At 34.8% G+C, this 24,527-nt stretch overlaps 1 protein-coding gene across 4 annotated transcripts in view; it reads right to left on the reverse strand.

The window, feature by feature from the left end:
* LOC118200863 (osteoclast-stimulating factor 1-like) overlaps window positions 1–23,730 on the reverse strand; it is a 129,802-nt gene extending 106,072 nt beyond the window's left edge. For 2 of the 4 annotated variants that reach the window (XM_085818489.1, XM_085818487.1), the window contains exon 1: window positions 23,518–23,730. In XM_085818489.1, the coding sequence (XP_085674615.1) occupies window positions 23,518–23,547 (30 nt within the window). In that variant the 5' untranslated portion in view covers window positions 23,548–23,730. The remainder of the gene's footprint in view (window positions 1–23,517) is intronic. The other 2 variants (XM_085818486.1, XM_085818488.1) reach the window with 2 other exon arrangements.
* Window positions 23,731–24,527: the final 797 nt, after the last annotated feature.

A 24,527-nucleotide genomic window follows, 5' to 3' on the forward strand; every position in this document is an offset into this window, starting at 1 on the left:
GTCAACTGTTAATCTTTATTTGGAGTGAAATAAAGTGTAATTAAACCTTCTCGAGTGTATGTTTCTGTTCTTGGACTTAAGCGATTATTCGCTTAGTCCAAGGTTCCTTGACAGTTTAATAAAATAAAAAGTGAGGAACTCTATAAATTGATTACGAAAAAAAGCACATGAGGATTATCATAGACATCCTGATGATAACTGTCCATATCATGAAAGTTAACACTGAAGTGTATGCTGGAAAAAATTAGTTGCACTACAAACAAACCTGGAAGGCTGAGAAAAATCATTGTGCCAATTCATTTCCTGGGAAACTATCTTTTTTAGCATAATAGTTCAAAGATAAAATCCATGCACCTCATGCTGGGTGCAAATGTGCACTTTCACACAAGCTTATGGCATCTCTCTGCAATGTAGCATTGAGAAATGAAATAAAGATAATAGAGATAAAAAATTTCTCTTTAAAATGAAAGAAATTTCTGTAACAATGGAGATAAGTGACTTCTTTTATGCATTTCTTGATATAGGTATCTAATATGATTTCAAATAATCACAATTAAATAAAGGCAATGTTACTTTTAGTCAGCATATGTAATTCCAAGAAGTTACTACTTAATATTTTAGTTCAAAAACTACACTTAAAAAATTTTTCTCCTGTTCTTTGATTAAATACTATTTACACTTAAAATATTTTCCCCCTGTTCTTTGATTAAATACTATTTACTCCTTTTTTAATAATACAAAAAAATTAATTTAATCTCAGCCATATAACATTAAAAATCCCATGTTAGGAACTTCACAATCATATTTTTCCTTTTCACATACACATAGAAAAATTAAATATATAATAAAATACATTTTCAGATTTATCATGAAAATATTATAGATAATCAGTCAGCAAGCAGAGAGTTTGTTTGTTACCTAATAAAATACACTAATAAAGAAGTGATAAAATATATAAACAGACATATTTTGAGACATTAAAATTTTAGATGATTTATTGAATTTTTAAAAGCCAGTAAATGGAGCTAAGTGGTAATTGTTTTCACATACGTTGATTCATACGGCATTTGACCTTTATGTACTGGCATTAGTTTCTGTTTTGTGCTTCTGGTTTTGAGAGTTTTATTGAAATAAACAAACTGAAAGTCACGGCTTTTTATAAGTTCGCTTGTAAATTAAAGGGACACGGGTGTTTTTGTTTATTTCATTAGGATTTCCTTTTTTTTTTTTTTTTTTTTTTTTTTTTTTCCCTATTTATTTTGAAATTCAACATAAGCTTTCTTGGTTAATTAAAAAGTAACATGGACTTTGTACTGTATCATATAGTTAGAAACCATGTAAAAATTAAAGTATAAATTCAGTGAACTAAATATCAAATTTCAGTTTTTAAACAAGAAGCAGCCTCTTAAAACTTTTGCTTCTGAAGCAAATAAAAGAATCCTTGATTTGAAAGTACAGAGATGTAAATGCAAACAGTTTAAGGAGAGAATTTCCAAAGACTGACATGTAGAATGATGTTGTGTAGAGAATTTGTCTGATAGCGGTATAAAAACTAGGTGAATGATTTTCTGATTTATGGAAATTTTAATTTTATTTGATTCTGAATTATTTATTTTAAGGCTTTAATTTTGGGGAAAAACAGATGCTTCTGGGAATATTATTTAGTTTAAAAGAATATTATTTATTTTCTTTTATTTGCAAATTTTGTACAAGCTTTGATTCATTGTGAAAGAAGCAGGGAAAGGGAGGCAATTTTTGCCAAGTCATGATTTTGCGCGCTTTGTCCTTTAGAATGTTCTAGAAGGATTTTTCATTGTGGAGTTGACCTTAAGAGAGGAAGTACGTGACAAAAAAGGTCAAAGGTTGCTACTTGTCTTTCAATGTAAGTCATTCAGGTTTTTTGGCGATTGAGGGTCCAGTTGTTGGCTAAGTGAAGAAGGGCGTGCATGCGCGTTCACCCTTATTTCCGCATTCAGGGGTTGAAAACGCAAATTTTGCCAAAATTAAGGGGGCGATAAATGAAGCCATAGTGGGAGCCCGCGTTTGTGAAGGAGACGAAGGAAATTCGAGTTGGATTGACTCTCTTACTTACGGGCTTGCTGGATTTTTGGAGGTTACTCTTGAAAACGGGCTTGAAAGAGAGAGGCAAGATGTAATTCACGACGAGAGATGTTTCCCGGCGGGGAGCGTCAAATATGCTCCCCGGCCGCGTTTTGGTTAAAAGACTCACTTACTGACTGGCGTGTGCAACTTACTTGGGACGTTACTCGTGAAGCTTGCTCTTGGGATGAGTAAGAACAGGCGAGCCGTAATTGCCTAGAAAAAATGTTTCTGGCCGGAAGCTGCAAACACGCTCCCTTGCCACGTTCTGGTAAAGAGGCGAAATTTGAACGAGTTACCTGCGTGTTGACTTTAGACTTTCAGGACCAAGCGGATAGCCGTCCTGGGCAGCAGTGCTCCTGTTTCTGTTTTACAGAAGAAAAATTAGTTTCGGCACTATGAAAACCCGTTACCTGCGTGTTGACTTTAGACTTTCAAGACCAAGCGGATAGCCGTCCTGGGCAGCAGTGCTCCTGTTTCTGTTCTACAGTGGTAAAATAACGTACCAGTGTAAAGATGAGCCTGGCCGACGTCAACGCTTATTAAGATACGAGTCCTCCACTTCAAGATGTCCAACCAAGTTAAGTGCTATTTTTTTTTGTGTCTGAACTTTGAGTGGGTTTTTAATAACTTTTTCTTGGAAAGTAAAAACAGCGTCGAATCTTAAATTAATTCTTAGGCTTTGAATTGTTTCCTTTCTCCTTTTAAATTACCAGACAAACCTTAAGTTTTTTTTTATATGAATTTAAATGAAAAAAAAGGGTAAATGACAAGTTGATGATTTCTCCTTAGACTCTCAGATGAGGTTAAGATTTTTTTCATTGTGATGTAATTGAATAAACTGATATTTAATCTGGAAACCTATTACAGTATGTTTTCTTTATATATTTAATATGTTTTTCCTATATATCTTGTATATGTTTTTCTTATGTTTTCGATCCTCTCACGGCGCGGTCCCGGGATGCATTTTTTCACAACGCAAAATGCTTTAACGTTTCACTATACGATCACTAAAAGTTTGGGTAATTAGCAAATTCTTAAGAGTTTAGTTTCCTCCCTAAGAGGAAGTAGAAACCTTTCACTGCAAGTAGGTTCATATTTAACATTTAACATATAGGAGTTTCTTATTTAATAATGGTACCTTGAAGTAAAGCTATTTAACCTTGGTGTCGAAACTTCTACATAACAATGATGCCTTGAATCAAAAAACAAATCCATTCTGTGATGGTATTCATTTTACATTTTCTAAAACTTACAGCAGAATTATATTTTTAATCTACTCTCAAGCCCAGTCCAAAATCACATGATAAAAAAATTTTAGAGACTATTCAAAATATCACCAATGTTAAGAATTTACTATTTAAAAAAAAAGTTATGCCCACGACATACTCAAACAGTCTCACAGTTTTTTTAATTTAATTTTTGAATATTTGCACTAATAATTTGAAACTGGCAAAAAGTATTGATGAGGCAATGTACCATGTCACAAAATGTATTTATGTGGCAACCCACAAAGTCATTTAACGCTTTCAGGGCAGGCATCCCAAATATGCAATCCATAGGAATGTCTCTCACAGCCCGGCATCCCAACCACGCATCATCAGTGGTGATGCATGTATGCATTTTAAGCTGAAACATGTTTTAAAGACCATTACATGGCATCCTGTCATTACTTTTAAATGGAACACAGTTTTAGGATTACATTCTGCATAATGTTAGCGAGCTGCTGTAATTCAGCATAATGTTGGTGTCAGGAAGCAAAGCACAAACAAGCGCTGCTGGCTCTTTAACAATATAAACATTTGCATTTCTGATATCTCTTCGAATCCTTTTTTTATTCTATTTTTGCTACTATGTAGGGTCTTTCAGGATTAATATGTAGGGTTCTATTATGGTTTTGTTGCTTATATTTCGTGTACTTCCCTTTTTATTTTGGAAAGCCTAACTTAGCAGTTTATTATGGCAAGAAAGGTTATTCATCAAAGGAAGGATATACTTGCATGGTAAATGAGCCAATTAGCGACATGGATAAAAGAGATGATTCATTTTCTAAGAGTTAGAGAGCGATATTTCTAGTGATTCTTATATACACATTTTATCTAGCGCCGGATTTAGTATTTTTCCTAGGCGGGGCAAAAACTTAAAAATGCCACCCTTACCCATCTTCCTTTAAGTTTTTGTAACAAATTTTAGATTTTCTAAATAAACATAGAAATAGGAAGTTTTCGAGATAAAATGTAAAATTCATTTTATAGTAAGAAATTCATTTATAGAGAAAATATAATAAAATATCTCATTTCATAAAGAAAATATGGCCGGTAAGTACCGACCATATATATTAGATCCGTTATCCTCAGATTGACCACGACAATGTCAATATCCAAACCATCAAGTGTCAGTTTTCCCACAATCCGTTGAGATATACATTCTCCTGTCTTTCCACCAATTTCTATGAAATCAATAAAGCTCTCCTTTATTTCACACACATCACCACATATTTTTTACGTATTGAATCACCTGGCTCATTTGTTCTGTATGCGACAGATTTGGAATGCAATCGAACATTATTGTTGCGAAATGTTTTCGCCATTACATCAGTAATTTCATTTTGAATTATCTTTGTTAAATATGATACTTGCCCCTTCTTTAGGTATTCTAACTGGTACTTAAGAGTTATGTTTGGCTAACAGAGTCATTAAATTAAAAAAATTGCTTTGACTAGGCTGAGGACACTTTGTGAGCAGACTGCCAGGGATTTCATCAGACCCACGGAAAGAAAGACAGTTTGTTGAAAGATACAATACAGCATCCATGCTCATCTGTAGGATCCGTCTCCATTTTTCTTTTTCTGTGTGAATTAATCTCTTAATATCATGATCGATGCCTTGATACAATTTCATTTGTTGTAGAGGAATTTTCCATTTAATCATGCACTCTCTGTGGATTTCAGATATTTCATTCTCAGTTAACCTTTCTGAAGCATTTTTCCAATTACTGTACTGTAGTACACAATGCTGATGTAACGGCAGTGGCATGTTTCTGGTAAATCTCACAGGGTGTACAAAAATTGCATTTTTAGTTTTAGAATATATAAGCCAAGATCTTTTAAGCCTTTCATTATTTGCTAATGTTTTGTGCCACAATGAAGATGTCAAATGTCTTCCATCACGTTCAGTGTACCTAACATCTGTGTATTCTGGATATTTTTAGGCTAATAATACAGCTTGACTGCTAAGAAAGTTTGTTGCTGATCATTCATTTTTTCTGTGATTAACCAACTACCTGGGTCCGACAAATCAAGAGTGAGTGAGTGAGTGAGTGAGAGATTATGGCGCAAAACCAAAGATGATTATAGTGCGCCAAACACGTGATGGGGTGAGTACAATTGATGAAATTAAAATACAATAAATCAAACAAGTAGACAAATGTATCAAATCCAGAGGATGAAGTCATATAAACACAAGTTAAAACCACACATTTAAAATTCAAGATACAATCTTTAAAACAAATTACATTAGGTGATAAAAGCCAGTTTCTTTCAAATAATAAAATAAATTACAATTGACCTCTCTTCCGATTAAACGGTCGAGAGGTAAGTCAGAGCTATTAAAATATTTCTGGCGAAGACTATTAAAACATGGACACTCAATTAAAATATGACGGACAGATAGACAAACATTACAATTTGAACAAACAGGCTCATTCTCTGCTTTTAAAAGGTAGCCATGTGTCACTCTTGTGTGACCAATTCTGAGGCGAGTCAAAAGAACTTCTTCTTTACGATTTCCAGCAAAATCCCAATGCTCAATTCTAGGCTTTACATGTCTTAACTTGTTTTGACGCTGAACATCCCAAAATTGCTGCCATTTTTTACGTATCTTCTTTTTCACAACACAACAGATGTCTCCAAAAGGGATGAGGCGACTGGACAGTTCAACAGCAGATTTGGCTGTGATATCTGCTAACTCATTCCCTTTAATTCCCACATGACCGGGAACCCAGCAGTACAGGATTTCATATCCATGACTCGTTAGGTTTATATGAATCTTGAGGACATCCACTATGACTGGGTTTTGAGTGTTAGAAAAAGCTTCTAAAGATTTCAGTGCACTATAGCAGTCTGTATAAACTATAAACTTTTTGTGGCAGAGCCTAAAGATGTACAAAAGACAATAATATATTGCAGTTAACTCAGATGTTAAGACAGAGGAGGCATGGTGCAAGCGTCTGCCCTCCATGTGGTCTTGAATTACAAATGCCATCCCGACATGATCTTTTGATTTGGATCCATCTGTATAAACTGGAAGATAACTGCTATATTTGTGCCTGTGCTCAGCAAAGAGTTGTCTATAAATGATGTCATTGGTGCTTGCCTTGACGTGATGCTTGAAAACATCAAGAAGCTGAATCTGTGCATTTTCCCAAGGTGGGAATTCAAAATTCTGTACTGCTTGGGGGCGCATATCAGAGAGGGAAAGTTCCTCAATGATAGGGCGAACTCTTAAAGGAAAGGTAGGAACACAGGATGGACGTGTTTCAAATAAAGTGTTACACACATCATCAAGTAAGTACAGTTTATTGGGATGTTCAGGTTGTGATAGGATATTAAAATATTGCAATAGGGACCATTGCTCACGCCTCAGATAAAGTGCTGGTTCGTTAGAGTCAACATACAGGCTCTGGACAGGAGAAGTTCTGAAAGCTCCTGAACAAATCCGCAGAGCTTGATGGTGAACAGGATCGAGTTTTAACAAAACTGATGACCGAGCGGATCCGTAAACAACTGAGCCATAGTCCAGTCTAGAGCGAACAAGGGCTCTGTAAATGCGAAGCATGGAGCAACGCTCTGCACCCCAGGAGGTGTTCGCCAACACTTTTAAAATATTTAGTGTTCTTAGACACTTCTTTCTCAGGTTTAAAACATGAGAAAGGAAAGTCAATTTTCGGTCGAACATCACTCCTAAAAATTTTACTTCGGGCGCAACTGGAATAATTGAACCATTGAGATATAACTCAGGTTCAGGATGGAGACCTCGCTTTCTACAAAAGTGCACACACACAGTTTTTTGTTTGGAAAAAGTAAATCCCTGTTTGTTTGACCATTCTTGGATCTTATTCAGAGCTATCTGCAACTGCCTCTCTACGTATCTCATGTCTGCCCCTCGACAGCTAATCTGCAGATCATCAACATATAGAGATCCCAAGATGGTGGAAGGAAGTTCTTTTAGTACTGAGTTTATTTTTAAACTAAACAGGGTTACACTAAGCACACAGCCTTGAGGCACACCCTCTTCCTGTTGAAAAACATCCGAAAAAACAGAGCCAATTCTTACTTGAAAAGTTCTAGCGTTCAGGAAATTCTGAATGAAAATTGGTAGGTTGCCGCGCAAGCCACTCTCGTGAAGATCGCAAAGTATACCGTATCTCCATGCCTTATCATAAGCTTTCTCTATATCGAAGAAAATTGAGACAAGGTGATTTTTTCTTACAAAAGCTTTTCGAATGGATGTCTCTAAGAGGAGCATGTTATCTACGGTTGTTCTCCCTTTTCGAAAACCGCTTTGATAAGGTGATATAATATTATTTTTTTCCAAGAAGTAGACTAGGCGGCTGTTTACCATCTTTTCAAACAGTTTGCAGAGGCAACTCGTAAGGGCAATTGGCCGATAGTTGGAGGGATTCCTTGGATCTTTCCCTGGCTTAGCAATAGGAATGACAACAGCTCTCCTCCATGCACTGGGAAAGGTACGCTCCTTCCACACCCTATTGTAAAGAGTGAGAAGGGCATTCAGTGACTTATAGGACAGATGCTTTAGCATTTCGTAATTCACGCCATCAAGACCCGGAGAAGACCTATGTGTCTGCAATAAAGCTCTCTTTAATTCCACCATAGTAAAGTCTCTATTGTAAGGCTCAGATTTGGAAGAGTTGAATGCGATGGGATTTATTTCAGAGTGTTGCTTGATAGAGAGAAATGCAGGTGAATAGTTTTTGCTTGAAGAAACGGCAGCAAATGTCTCACCAATAGTATTTGCAATTTCTTCTATGGAGCTAATCACTCGGCCATCTTTTTCCAGAAAGGAAAGTGAGTGGTCTTTATACATTCCGCATGCTTTTTGAACTCTTTCCCAAACCCGCTTACTAGGCGTAGAAGATGTTATTGAGGACACATATGAAATCCAGGAATCCCTCTGGCTCTGCCTTCTTACTTTTCGTGCATTTGCTTTGGCTCTTTTAAAGGCTATGAGGTTTCGCAGAGTAGGATATCTACGAAAAATACCCCATGCTTTTTTCTGTTTTTTCAGTGCTTCATGACAGTCACGATTCCACCACGGTTTCGAATATTTTATTATTTTTCCTGATGTTCTAGGAATGGAGAGCATAGCTGCCTGAGCAATAGCAGTTGTAACTGCTTCCACTGCATCATCGATAAGCACATCTTCTACCATTTTCTGTGTGAGATCTGCAGAGGAAGAGAAGAGTTCCCAGTCTGCCCTATCCAGTATAAACCGAGGGAGTCTCAACGTGGGGTTCGCTCCTCTTCGTGCAAGATATAAAAGAATGGGATAATGATCGCTGTTAAACAGATCACTTCCGACACTGAAATCGCAAAATGGCAAGAGAGATGGTGAACAGATGGCTAGATCAAGAGCGTGGAATGTCCTTGTAGGTTCATGGAAGTAAGTGTCCTGCCCATTATTCAGGAGACAAAGGCAATGGTCTTCAATTACCTGCTCAATTTGTCTTCCTCGTGAGTTGGTGTCTTTGCTTCCCCACAACGGACTATGGCCATTAAAATCACCCATTATGATAAAAAGCTCAGGCAGCTGAGCCACAAGGTCATTTAAATCCCGCTGATCAATGTGTTCGTTAGGAGGCAAATAAAGAGAAACGACTGAAACTACAATATGAAAATTTACTTGTACAGCGACAACTTGGAGAGATGTCGTCAAATAAAAGGAACTTGAGGGATAGTCCAGTGAGATAAGGAGACATACACCTCCACTGGCACGTTCACCTGCAAGGTTATCCTTCCTGACGAGAGAAAACCTCCGAAGTTTTGCATGTTGATCTGGTTTCAGATTTGTCTCTTGTATTGCCAAGCACACAGGATGATACGCATTGATCATAGCTTTGATGTCAAGTAAATTTCGGTGGAAACCGCGACAGTTCCATGAGACGAGGGTGGCCATTATGTTTGATGTTTGTTCTTTCTGTGTTCCTTTTTAGTTTTGCGCGGAAGCAGATGTTCGGGAACTTCTAGACCGTCTTCCACGTCCATACTATCTGAATCTGCGGATTCAGAAATCGTTTCATTTACAGAACTATTGCTGGGACTTCTATTTTTGTTAAGTGGTTTTGGAGGGATATGTTTTGGTGTGCTTTGAATAACTATTTCTTTATTTTGTACGACATGTGTTGCATTTTCCTTTTTCTTGTTTGCAGATTGCTGGGTTTTATTTGGTGGAGTCTGTGTACTTATGGAAGTTTGGGTGGCTATAGTGCGGGTTGATTTCACGGCATTGGCATATGATTTATTTGATTGAGGCTGCGTGCTTTGAACTTGTCTTCTGGCTTCGGCATAGGAAATGTTTCTAGAAACTTTTATGGTCTGAACATCCTTTTCTATTTTCCATTTTGGACAGGAACGGGAAAATGCTGGATGGTTGCCCTTGCAATTAACACACAGTGCCGCAGCAGTGCAATTTTCGCTGTCGTGGCCAACCAACGAACACCGAGCGCACGTCAGGGTCCCACGACAGGAGATCTTCGAATGGCCAAAACGCTGGCACTGGAAACATCGCATAGGGTTTGGAATGTATGGACGTACAGGACAATTGAGGTATCCAGCCTTAATATTCTTAGGCAGATCAGGCGATTTGAAGGTCAGGATCACGTGTTTGGTGTCAATCAACTGACCTTCCTTACACATCTTGATCCGCCTAGCGCCACAGACATTTTGGTCAGCTAACTCGGAAACGAACTCTTCTTCTGAAACAGAGAGAATGTCGATTTCCGAGATAACACCTCTACAAAAATTCAGAGTTTTATGCGCTGACACAGTTATAGCTACATTTCCAAGTTTGGTTTGTGACAAAAGGGAAGCAGATTGTGTTGGCGAAACAGTATCTATAAGCAGGTCTCCAGAACGGAGACGCTTAATATTCTTTGGCTGACCTATGCATGAGTTAATGTATTTGCTTACTAGAAAAGGAGACATCTTTTGCAGTTCACCAGAAGGACAAGAGACAACTAGGAAGCGCAGATTTTCAGTAGTTTCCTTTGCATTTACATCAGTACGGATTTTCTTACTAATAGGTTTCTCAATTATTTCTATATCTTGTTTAATTTCGTTTGGGTCAGGTTTTTTTAGTATGAAAATTGAAGCCATGTTTAAAAGAGAAAAAATTCGGGTCCGACGGCCCCGCCCACCACGGAGCCCTACAAGGGAACACAGATTCCTGTGTTAGGGCTAGCCGGACCTATACGCAAACTGAAGCCCCACAGTCGGCTTTCCCGAAAGCAGGTACTCCCGAGAGCTTGACCCCAAGCCACTGACACAAGGACTAGTGACCAGCTGATTGACACCCGTGAGGACGACTAAGGTGCCTCCCGTTTAGCTGAAGCAGAGGCCAAAGTAGTGTGTTGGGGACAGTACCTCGCCCCTCAACTACCAGGACCCTCCTTTCCAGCGACACGGGTCTCCACGCACGGCAAACACGTGGGCAGTTTTCTCGCCACTCGAAAACTAGAAACAAGGTCTGTTCCAGCCTCTCGTGACGAGCCCCAAACTCCGTAGAGAGAAACCACAAGGGAGAAGGGAAGGGAAAAAGTTCCGGCCAAGAGGAGAGGAGACGGAAAAGAGAATAGATCACTGGGGCTCCAGGATCGTGACACCCATCTCATCAAGAAGATGATCCCCTGAAGGGCTAGGGTACCTCGGGATTGCCACACCCGTACTCACAAAAGTGAGCCCCCTGAGGGCCGACAAATCAAGAGATTTTAAGTCTTCTTTCTGCTGCCCATGCTCACCTAAATGAGAAAATACATTATATTCTAATTTCATGTCTCTAGATGTTCAATTTGGGGTCTATTAAGAAAACTGTTATCTCCGTTGTTGACATGAAGTCTGTTTGAAGATGATAGATGAAGATTCTTCATTTTGGTCATGCAAATTGCAAGAAATATCAATATCGTTTAGAATCTCTGCACTATCGGAGGTTGCGGCAGTGTCTGACGGTTCGTCTTTTCCATGAAGCCATTTTTCATTTTAGCTGCAATTAGTTTTCTCTGTTTGGTCCTATCTTTTGCTCTGGTTCTAGATTCTGCCCCTGAGAGTGTTTTCCTAGACCCTCTCATGGTTTCTGGCACCCTAAATAATATACAGTATAACTTGCCTTAATAAGAAAAGCTAAACATTGACATAATTAAATTAAACAATATTAAGGCCGCGTCACAGATGCGCGCGCTAACTAAATGGTTGCGTCTCGCTAAATACAGTGAGGAATACTCGAAGCAGGCATATTAAAAGAAAATGAGACAACAAAAAATCCTCCAGATTAAAAAAACTAAAAAAAACTTTTAAAAGTATAAAAATAATAAATCCATTTTTAAAACCTAGGTTGCTGACTGGCTGTAAAAAATCAAAATACTTTATTTCATTTCTGTTGTATATTCTCGATGTACATTAATTTGAATTATTTCATTGGTCCAAGGTTAATTTGTATTGGGTGTTAGGAAAGAGTTACAATTTACAATGCTTCTGCATTTATTTTGCAAGAGGCGTTGGTATAAAAACAAGGCATGCCTTTATGTAAAAATTCTGTTTTTCATTTGAATATTCCCGCCAGGAGAGAGGACAACAGAGAGGCAAAGAAGTTGAAGGGAAAGATATATAGATTCTTTACTCTATCGTCACTTACAGGGATCAAAGACCAAGGCGTCTAGGGAGTACCTTTGTAACATGTTGGGTCGGCAGAGGGACAGGGTCCTTTGACTTTTTCAGTGACGCCTGAAGTCCTTCTATTGTCCTCTCCCTGATCTGATCTTTAGAGTCGCGTTCAGCTGTACTTAGCTTACTTTTAAAACTACAGTCAAAAGTCGTTAATTCGGACACCCATAATCCGGACCTCAAAGCTACAAACTTTCTGTGCATGCATCGCGCCTTTACCGCTGCGAATTTGCGTGTGCGCGTGCGCAAAATACGTTTACGAATGCGCGTTTAATGTATAACGGACGGGATCAGCTAAGCTAAAATTATCTAATTACCTATTTCAGTTAATGATGCAGATTGCGTTGTTCCTTAATCTAAGAATTGGATCCGGATTATTATTTTTTGCAGACTGATAGAGCAATTTTATAAAAGTAAGCTTGAACTTTCGATTATGTCAAATAGAATTTCCGATATATATTTACTAATATGTAAAAGATATACAAAGCGAAAGTATCTTTCGGAGTCCATTAAACAAAAAGTGGAATTGCTGCAAAAAATGGATAAAGGCATATCCTTTGTTTATCTAAACTTTAACGTTTGTTTATCTAAACTTTGTTTATCTTTAACGCCGGGGTGGCGTGCAATGAATTGGAAGTTGATCTGTCAGCACTATCCTTATCTTCAGGGCAGATGTTTTTATTTTATTTTGCTTATAATTCCTTACTAAATGTAGTATTTTATCTCGATGTACTCTGTTTTTGATATGATTTAAATCAAATTCTTCGTCATTATAATTCGCTTCCCATAGCGAAGAAAGTGACAGAGGTTATTGAAAACGAAAAAATTTCGTTTGACAAATTAGTCGGTATTCTCGACACAGCAATTATAGGACTTGAACAGCGGAACTTTGTAACTGAACAAGAAATTATGTCTGTTTATAGAATTAAAGAGAATGTATTATCACATAAAAAACGAAGCAACTTAAACAAGTTACATTGAAAGAAATGTTTAATAAAGTAAAAAAAATCAATATTAAGCTTTTTTTTGTAAATTTTGATACCCTTTAGATCATAATTGTTCTTTATTTTGTAAATTACGGTTTCATATTTTATATTTTATAATTTCTGCATGCCACATTTTACCAGATTTAAACTGATGATCTATAATCCGGAATCGCCGAAGTCCCGACGAGTCCGGATAAACGCCTTTTGACTGTATTTGCTCCGTTAAAAGGTTTCAACTAATTAAATAAATATTCTTAAAAGAGGTTTTTAAATCTGGCTTTAAAACTACTAATGTTGCATCAAAATTTGACATCATTACAAATACAATTCAGCGACACTCTTAGAATTTGCGCCCTCAGAAGTTGCCGCCCGGGGCACAGACCCCGGCTTGCCCCCCCCCCTAGATCCGGGACTGATTTTATCAGAAACTGAGTATCAGCCTTGTATTTTCCATGAAAGATTTTGTTACTTCTTCATGTAAATAGTCTTTCTTGTAATTTTTTTAATTAATTTTAAACTTTATTAATGTTTGTAAGTTAAAACTTTGGAATAATTTCAATAGCACTCCCAAAAATTATTTATCAAAATAGGCAATTTGTTTAACATATTTTCATGTAAAATAAAGGAAAAAATATTACTTTTCCATTTTGCCAGCGCAGGCGATAAAGTCACCAAAAATTGTACAACCGATTGTTTCGTTAGTACAAACAAACGGAATCAAGTCGCAGCCAGTTCTTATCAGATTGATTGTTTCTTTCAATTCTGGAATACAATTACATAGAATTTTTACCAGATAGTTTAATTTTATGTCCTAAAGCTATTCGCACTAATTAAGTTAATTAGGATGCAATCACATCCCTCACCTGAAGGCGAAAATATAGAAAAGGAAAAGTCATAAATTCATCAATTCTAAGAAGAATGCACTAGCGAAGTAAAGCACTGCGGTTTTACATAACTTCTGACCAAGTAAGCTATTCATACGAATTGAAATAATTCTTGCATTTAAACTTGTATTCCATAAGATTTAATTTAAGATTAATGTCGATAATTACTGAGAGAATTAGATTTTTGCAACGTAATTTACGTGAGATGAGATAACTTGGTCATGTGATATGAGCTGGTGAATCAGGATGCTGAACAATAACGGCATAGTAAATTATTAAATTAATGTACTTTTATAAATTTATTTTCTTTTATTTATTGTCTTTTTACAAAATTTTAAATGATATTAAAATTTTATGCCTTCAAAATAAAAAAATTCTTAGAATTAACATTCGTTAAGATTTTTTACGTGTATTTTGTGTGTTGTCGCCAATAAAGTCTGCTTGGCCAGATTTGCGCCAGCAAAACGGAAAAGTACTGAAAAAATATTATTAAATGCTCATTTCAACATATATGACAGCTTAAGTAATAATCTAAAACAGTACCAAAAATTATGACTTTGGGATTTAAACAGTTTCTTTGATTTTTCTTTTTAAAGTTAGGCTTAGTGATGCAAAACCCTTGCATTGCAGACCGATTCCTTTCGACACTCATACCTCCCAATGGAATTTCTTAAACAAAGGGTCGCCATCTTGAATGGGTTAACCCCTTTGTCAAGGGTTATTAGGTTAAAAAATTGACAAACAAAATTGTTTGTCAATTTTTTAACCTAATAAAAATGCTAACTTTTCTATACCAAAAGCTATAATCATAAGTTTCTAGTGTTTCCTTTTGATTCTAAATGGCAGCACTACCCTATGAATGCACAATATTTTGCAGTTATGAAATTAATATACCTCCCATGTTTGAAGATTCATAAATTCCATTGGAGGAGAAGAAAAAATTCAAAATCTGCAAATATATGAAGTGTTTCCTTTTGATTCTAAATGGCAGCACTACCCTATGAATGCACAATATTTTGCAGTTATGAAATTAATATACCTCCCATGTTTGAAGATTCATAAATTCCATTGGAGGAGAAGAAAAAATTCAAAATCTGCAAATATATGAAGTAAACATGCTGAATCTTATATATTTACTGCTTTTCAATCAGAACTGATAATTAAAAGATTATTTATATGATTTTATGACCGGTATATACCATACTGAGTGTACTATGTCAATAGATGGGAGCACCAGGCTTCTCACTGTGAGATGACAAAATTCCTATACATTATAGATAATTTATGATGTAATAATTTGTTTATGATCACATATTATCAAAACATCATAAAACAAAATCATAAGAATTATGTACGAAATAAGTCTTTACAAATGGGGAAAGAAGGGAAAATATTTCCAAAGTCATTTTCAGATACAAACCATTTCTCAATGGAAGGGGAAAAAAAGGGGACAATACAGTAAAAGTCCAGAAATCCACAAAGCTTGGGACCAGAGGTTGTGCGAATTTTAGTATTTTGCGGATTTCAGGACAGAAAAGATAAATCATAATATTCAGACTCGAAATGCAAAATAAATAAGATACATTTAATTAAATTATTATATACATTATTGCAATAATTTATTATATGTGTTAAATTATTATTACATATATAAATTGATTATATTATTCATTGTATTATATGTACACAGCATCCAGGTTTGATGATTTTGCCTCATGCAAAGATTTCTGGTTTCGGATTCCGGTGTTAGAATCACTCTTGATGTAAAATTTCAACGGCTTTTCTTTATTTTCCGTATATCATACACAATTGTGTTGCAATTCCATATGATTCTGCTGTAAACCGAGGAGTAGCACCTGCCTGCATCTTTTGCACTTTTTGCATTACCGTCAATGTAACGTGTTGACGTTTTTCAACGTTGCCAAAATCATGAGTGCGTTTCTTATCTGTCATTGTATTAAAAAGGGCTGAAATTTAAAATATTCCTAATTTATCCACAAAATATCCGAATAAAAAAAAAAGGCAGCACTAAATAATCTCTTGAAATAACAAAGCTCAGAAAATACAACAATGTGAATCATGAACTTGAAAGAAGAGTTGAGTGAATTGTCTGTATTTTTACCTCGATGTAGAATAGAGGGGAAAAAACTTTTATCATGATGTTAATAATTTGGTATTTTCGTTATTACTCATTATTATTTGGTAATTATGACGTCATTATTCGGTATTTTTTCTTCAATACTTTGTACTCAATGTTGCGGTTTCCAGAACCTACAAACTGAATGTTTATATTTTGAGAGGCAACGCGGATTTCACGAGTTGACGGATTTCAGGTTGGCAGATTTTTCGGTATCTGACTGTATTTGAATTTTTTTAAGTTTTGACTGAAATAAGGGCTCTGAGGTGCATCAAATAATAAAATCGGTAAAAGTTTACAAATGGGTGCCCCTTGTTTTTTGGCGATTCTTTTTTGACGCCAAGATGGCACAATTTCAAGATGGCCGCTACACAAAACCAAAATAAGAAGTCAAAGAATTGCACAAACTCTGTGTCCATATGCACATCGATCTGTTTTCACTTAAAAAAAAATCCTAGAATTGCACAAACTAGGCATTGCACACTGCCTTAAATTTGTCCATGTACACATCAATCTACTTTCATTTAAATAAAATCAGGAAGCTAAAACAAAGTGAAAACTATCATGATAACCAGAAGTGAGGTTTCATCGCCAAAATTTCAAAAAAATTGTCGCTAAACGAACGGACACCCAATTCTACATTAGAGCTATAAAATCTTTAACAGCTTTTCTTCCTAAATAAATGATATATTTCAACCTATATTTACAAAAAAAAAAAAAAAATTAAAAAAAAATTAAAAGGAGCCCTTATGGAGCCAGAAAATCGAAAGTGTTTGGGGGAGTGGGGGGGATTCTTGCTATCATAGTATGAGGTATGCTCTTTTTATATATTACCTAAAGCATAAAATATAACTTAAAAAATGCAACATAATTTTTGAGAAGAGTCAGTGTTTCATTTTTCAAATTTTTATTTTTCGCTCGAGTTTCATCTTCTTGTAACATTATACAAGTCCAATTACATCATGATATGGTTTACACATATAATGTTATATTTGTTAAATTTTTTAAAAAATAATACAGTCAAAAGTCTTTAATCCGGAATGATCTATAATCCGGACCGCGAAACTACAAACTTTCTGCGCATGCTTTAATGCATGGGCGTTTATTGTATAATGCACGGTATAAGCTAAGGTAAAATTACCTAATTATTTATTTCAGTTAATGTTGCAGATTGCGTTGTTCCTTAATGTTCTAATTGGATGCGGCTCATTATTTTTTGCAGACTGTTAGAGCAATTTTAAAAATGTAAGCTTGAACTTTCGATTATGTAAAAAAGAATATCCGATTCTGGAGCTGCCGAAGGTTCTACAAAGCGAAAGCATGTTTCGACGTCCATCAAACAAAAAGTGGAATTGCTGCAAAAAATGGATAAAGGCATATCCTTTGTTTCTCTAACCATTACGAAATCTGTTTATCAATTTCACACTGCTCCACAGTGAGGAAGCGGAGCGTCGCGGCGCGCAATGAACTGGAAGTTCATCTGTCAGCACTATCCTTATCTTCAGGGTAGATGTTTTTACTTTATTCGGCTTATAATTCCTTACTAAATGTAGTGTTTCATCTCGATGTACTCCGTCTTTGATATTATTTAAATCAAATTCCTTGTCATTATAAATATCACGAATACACATCAAATAGTTTTCTCGCTGCAATTTTCTAATTTCGACTATGCGTAATGTATGCTTTACACATGCGCGCGTTGAAAGAAATGTTTAATAAAGTAAACAAATAAATAGTAAGGTTTTTTTTTTTTTTTTTTTTTTTGTAAATTTTGATACCCTTTAGATCAAAATTGCTCTTTATTTCATAAATTACGGTTTCATATTTTTAATTTTATAATTTCTTGCATGCCATCTTACCAGATTTAAACTGATGATCTATAATCTGGAAAAATCGATAATGTGGAATCGCCGAAGGCCCGATAAGTCCGGATTAAAGACTTTTGACTATAATATGAAGTATTATATAAGTCACTTTCAAAAGCTTTTTATCCATATTTTACATAAGTATATTCAGCTGACATCATCAAAGTGTCTCAGTTTTGTGTTCTTAGAGGTCCATAAGTTACAATTATGCAAATTTTTACCACAATTTCAATTATTTTATATACTACCCCTCAAAGGGCTAAAGTACTTCAGTGTCAAATCGGGTATGCACATGTGTCCACTCAGTCCAATCGGGTATGCACATGATGACCTTCTACTTCTATAGATATATTCACCAGTTGTGATAATAGATTATGATCACTGTTATGGGAATCTCAGTATTTTTAACTTGTTAATGTAGTCAACGACAAACTGCAGTTTTCATCATTTCCTGCAAAGCGTGGACTTTACTTCCTTCATGAATACGTCTTACTAAGACACATCATGCAAGGCATGTCGTTGACATACTGTAGTTTTCATCATTTCCAGCAAATCTTGGACTTCATTCATCCATGCAGCATAATATATCTTACTTTATGTAAGGTATCATGCACCTCTTTTCACCTTTTGATTTTACGATTTTACAACTGAGGTTGTGCAATTCTTTGATTTGTTTTAAACAAAAAATAGATCACTGTGTACATAGAGAGAAAATAGCACAAAAAACTAAAATGGGAATGTTATAAAGAAAAAGAAGAATGAGAAAAAAAAAAAAAAAAAAAAAAAGAAGGCACCATAGGATGCCCCATTGAAATAGATGTAAATGTATCCAAGGAAATGTCTCTCTCCAAAGTCGACAATGAATTTGTGAAATTTTGATGGGGATATGGATAATCAGAAAGTACCAAAATTTTTATAATTGAATTTTTACCCATGCATGGGAAGAATTTTTAAGATTCTCTTTTAATTAGTATGAAGGGCTAATCTTTGGAATATGGTAACAGGTAGTTTGGCGACATTTTGGTAAGGCGATAAAGTTACTAGCTAGGACTTTAGCAGTGTATAGTCAAGAGTGTGCGCAATGCCATTTTTGTGCAATTCTAGGATGTTTTTTTAAGTGAAAATAGGTCGATGTGTACATGGATGATACCGTGTATGTGCAATTCGTAAAAACGCAGCAAGCAGTGGGCGATTCTGCACTTTGTCCAAATTTCGCACCTAATCTTCGTCATGATTAAGCACTTTTGTTCCATAAAAGTTCTAGCATGAGCGTAATTCGACTAGCAGATTGTTGGAAAAAAATGCTGGAAATATTGAGTAAAAAAAGAAACAAACATGCCTTTACTTCGTGAAAACAAAATGGCGTCCAAAGAAAAACTAGCAGGTTGCTGTAGCAGGGTTGGTCGCCAAATTTTCGCCAAAAAATCGCAAAGTTACCATAATCCAAAGATTAACCATACGAAGTAGTAAGGATAGCTAACAAGCACTATTTTTCTTTCTCAGATGAGAAAGTATTGGAATTTGATTATTTTGATGAAAATAAATGAGCCACAGCATTTATATAATGGATAATTTAAAGAAGTAGTTTAACACTGTTTCCATGCAACTCTCCAAGTATTCCATGTCATTACAGAGCTACTAAAAACATTCTGAATATCACATGAACCAGAAATCAACTAATTATGGAGAATTAAATATTTCTCAATACTACTGTTATCATTGCCTAATTTAAAATAGATTTGAGGCTGATCTTTAGAATATGGTAACTGGTAGTTTGGTGACATTTTGGAGGCGATAAAGGTTACTACCTGGGACTTTGGTAATAATGTGAGCAGTACTCAGTTGCGATTACGCATTATTTTGTGTGAGGGAAATGAGAGATCATGGGATATGTCATGTGATATTAATGGACGAATTACGGTTCTTTAACCCTTTAACTGTCAAGTTATTTTGATGATTTGGGTACACAAATTGTCAAATTTTTTAATTGGAAAAATCAAATGTTTAGTACAAAATAAAATATACTTAAGCAGTTAAAAATTGATATTTTGAAGTACATGGGTAAAATTTTTAAAGTTTTGTTCCAGTGATCTCGGGCATGACAGTTAAAAGGTTAATCGGAAAAGGGGGGAATTTGGAAAAATATCTGTGGCTGTATATTATTTTGTATTAAGCTTCATTGTGTGTTGTGTGAAGTAGGGTTGAATAATTTTGGGATTGTATGGCTCTGTCTAAAGTGGATTCTAGATTTTTAATGCGTTTGTGTGATAATTCAAAAGAATTGGTTGAATGGTACATGAGTGTAGGTTTAATTGCGGATAAGTATGAATGTCCAAAATGTGGGAATGAAATGAGATTGTGTGAAAGGAAGGATATTACTGATAAGTTTGAATGGAGGTGCAAGAAATCTGGTGAAAATGGACATTTTGTGAAACGGAGTGTAAGGAAGGGTACATGGTTTGCTGAAAGTCGTTTGAGTATGGGTGAGATTTTATTGATTTCTTATTATTGGGTGAATAGATTGCCAGTTGACTATTGGATTTCGGATTTAGAAATTAGCAGTAGGACTGCAGCTGATTGGAATTCTTTTTGTAGGGAAGTGTGCGTGGAATTTTGCGAAAATGATATGGGTATGCTTGGTGGTATGAATGTTATTGTGGAAATTGATGAGAGTAAGTTTGGGAAGCGGAAGTATCAGAGAGGTAAGAGAGTGGAAGGAAAATGGGTGTTTGGTGGGATTGAAAGGGGTAGTAATAAATGTTTTTTTAAGGTTGTGCGAGATAGAAGTAAAGATTGTTTATTAAGTTTTATAAAAGAATATATTCTACCAGGTACTATAATTATTTCAGATTGCTGGAAATCGTACGAATGTTTGGAAGATGAAGGTTTTAAACATCTTGCTGTGAACCACAAATATTATTTTAAAGATCTGGAAACAGGTGCACATACTAATACAATAGAGGGCACGTGGAGTGCTATAAAAAGCGCCATTCCGAGGCATTGTGATAAAGAGAATATTGCTTTTTATTTAGCGGAGGAAGTGTGGAGGAAAAATTCGCAGAAAAAAATCGTTCAACAATTTTATTGAATCCATAATAAAAGTGTATCCACCATGTAAGGAAGATTCTGAAGAAGATTAGGTAAGTTAGTATTTTTAATTATTTGAGGATATTATTTTTATGCATTGTTCTAAATGTAAGGTGGAAGTAAAGTAATTTGGTATTATTGGGAAAATTGTTATTAGGAATGATTTAGTTTAAAGTAATTAGGATTGTAAGCTAATTTTTATTAATTTAATGTATGTGCTTATTTATATTTTAAAGAGTGTTTTTGAATTTAATTATATTTTAATTAAATGATAGTTATTTTGTGAATTTTATGTTTGTAGCAATTTGGTATACGTTTTAGTTGAAGTAAACGTGCATGGAAATAATTTAAATATTTGACACTAAGTATTTGTAATGTTTGCGGTATGAATTCGTTGGTGACGTTTATAATATAATAGATAATTTAGAGGTAAAAGTTTTTGGATATTTTATTTATTTTATACGTGGAAATGTTCATATTTGGAAAGGGTATATACTTTTTCGTTATTAGGTAATTTCATATATGTTCTTTTTAACGGGTTTAAAGATTCAGAAAATTGTCATGCATTTTCGTGAAATTTTTCTAATTTATGAGAAAAAAGGAGTGTACATGGATATGGTGAAGAGTGTGCGCAATGCCATTTTTGTGCAATTCTGGGATTTTTTTTTTTTTAAGTAAAAATAAGTCGACGTGTACATGGTTTAGTGATATTTTAATTAAATGATAGTTATTTTGTGAATTTTACGTTTGTAGGAATTTGGTATACGTTTTAGTTGAAGTAAACGTGCATGGAAATAATTTAAATATTTGACACTAAGTATTTGTAATGCTTGCAGTATGAATTCGTTGGTGACGTTTAATATAATAGATGATTTAGAGGTAAAAGTTTTTTGATATTTTATTTATTTTATATGTGGAATGTTCATATTTGGAAAGGGTATATACTTTTTCGCGATCAGGTAATTTCATATATGTTCTTTTTACCGGGTTTAAAGATTTAGAAAATTGTCATGTATTTTCGTGAAATTTTTCTAATTTATGAGAAAAAAGCAGTGTACATGGATATAGTGAAGAGTGTGCGCAATGCCATTTTTGTGTAATTCTGGGATGTTATTTTAAGTAAAAATAAGTCGACGTGTACATGGTTTATGTGTATGTGTTATTTTGAAAAATGCATAAGGAGTATGGTATTGTGCACTTTTTCCCAATTTTGCAGTGAATATTTGTCATGATTAAGCAGTTTTGCTAGATAAAATTTCTAGCATAAGTGTAATTCGGCTAGTAGATTGTTGGAAGAAGTGTTCAGTAGATAAAAAGAAAAGAAACATGTCTTTACTTCGTGAAGACAAAATGGCGGCGGGAAAAAAAAAAATAGAGGGTTGCTGTAGGAGAATTGGTGGCCAAATTTTCGCCAAAAAATCGTTACCATAATCTAAAGATCAAACAGATTTGATTTTACCAGTATATTATTTGGGGGAGGGAATGTGAGCATATCTCTGCTATGCACTTAAATGCAATAGTATTTTTTTATTATTATTATTTTTCATATAAAGTATAAGCAATACTAATCTTCAATGCTTTTCACAGGATGAACCAGAAGAAAAAGTAATTTTTATGCACTCCCTAAATCAACAATGCTTGAAGGGTAAGGCTAATGAATCTTGCACAAGTTTACAGCAGAGATAAAGTATACACATTACAGAAAATATCTGACAAACTTTTTTTCTAGTATGCCGTCATGTAGCATATTCAGAGTGATAATAGTTTGACGTGATACTTGAAACAGTAGACAATATATGTTATATTAGAATACAAATTATGACCATTAGTTGATTTTTTTTAGGCTTGATGTGGATTGTATTATTCCACTATGAGAAAAAAATACAATATGACTAAATGTGTTTGGGGAAATACTCCTAAGGCAAATTAATCTGCATTTATGTTGAACGTGACAAAAACTCCACACATGCCCGCCTGTTTCATTGCTGGAAATAACACTCCAGAAATCAGTATTTGGGTTTACTAAGATACGTTTCGGAACTCAGATGGCATCATTTACATGCATGACATGGCACCTTAGAGAATTTAATATCTTATCAAAAGCTTGAATGGTAGGTGAGTGTTATTTAGATTTAATTTGCATACACATGTTAAAATGTCACGTGCAAATACGGAACTCAGTATGATATGACAAATATTAATAATAATTTTTCTTACACAATGTTATATTAGGTGAAAGTGCAGAATTGCCCACTGTTTGGCGCGTTTTTAAGAACTGCACATAAGCGTCGACCTATTTTCACTTAAAAAAAAAAACATCCCAGAACTGCACAAAAATGGCATTGCGCACACTCTTGACGTTATCCATGTACACATCGACCTATTTTCTTTTAAAAAGTCAAAGAAAATTAACAAAAATCTAATTCTTTTTATTCTTGTAAAATGCCCAAAGAAATAAGTAGGCGATTCTGCACTTTAGAGTCATTAAAAGAATACAAAATAATACCTGGTTTAGGAACAGGTTTTGGAGGTGCATGTCTTGCTATATTAGACATTTTGCGAAATATAAAATTAAAATCACTATGATTATTACTTTTATAAAGATAATGAATGGCTATAACGGAATATTATATCGAATGTAATTTTGGAAGCCTCATTGTGAAAAAAAAATAACAGAACCAAATAGCAAAACGGAAGAAAATTTTAAATCACACAGCTTGCTTTTGGTGCAGTTCATTTCACAACCCTTTTACTTAGAAAGAGAATGACTACTTGAATGATTTGTAAAAAACAAAAATTTTAGCATAAATTGTATTTTATGAAGATTAAAAATTTTAGACTCTCTTTTGTAACTTTTGTGCAGAGTACACTTGATACCACTCCCATTTTGTTCGTAAATTCATTTTTGAATGTGAAGTCAAAAAGCTAGGTGCACCGGGTGCACCAACAAGCTCCTCTAGTTTTAGGGAACACGTTATTAACGAACCTCTTCTCGCTCCTCCCACTAAATGGCACCCTCTCATTAGTTATAATGAATGTCAATCACGCATGACGTTCAGATGAAGAGTTTTGGCTCCGGGTTACTAGAAGAAGAACTTTATGTTTGTCATAGTAATGAAGAGCAACTCAAATGTCGCCAATTTGTCGTGATTTTGGGATCTTCGCGCATTTTCTTTGTTCTTTACTGAAATTTTTTGTTCGTTGTTGTTCGTATGCAGACAAAAATTTTCCAGAAGCTAATCACTAATTTTAATGCTTTAACGTATTAAACGCTATTTTATAAGGAGAAGCATTTACAGTATACTCTGAAATATTTTTTAATCACTTAATACTATAACGATAATTCGTATCACTGAAATAATTTTTCAGTATTTCCTGAATTAAGTTTTCATCAGGATCATCAAAAGTCTTTCGATATGAAGCATGGATTATTAATCTTTGAACAAATGTAGTTTCAAAATATTAGTCCTAATTTTATTTTCTAACATCTCATAGTTAGATTGTTCTTTTATAATT

This window comes from Stegodyphus dumicola, chromosome 6, assembly GCF_044657685.1.
Source record: "Stegodyphus dumicola isolate Sdum_Otavi_A_Nest chromosome 6, ASM4465768v1".
Classification (NCBI taxonomy): domain Eukaryota; kingdom Metazoa; phylum Arthropoda; class Arachnida; order Araneae; family Eresidae; genus Stegodyphus; species Stegodyphus dumicola.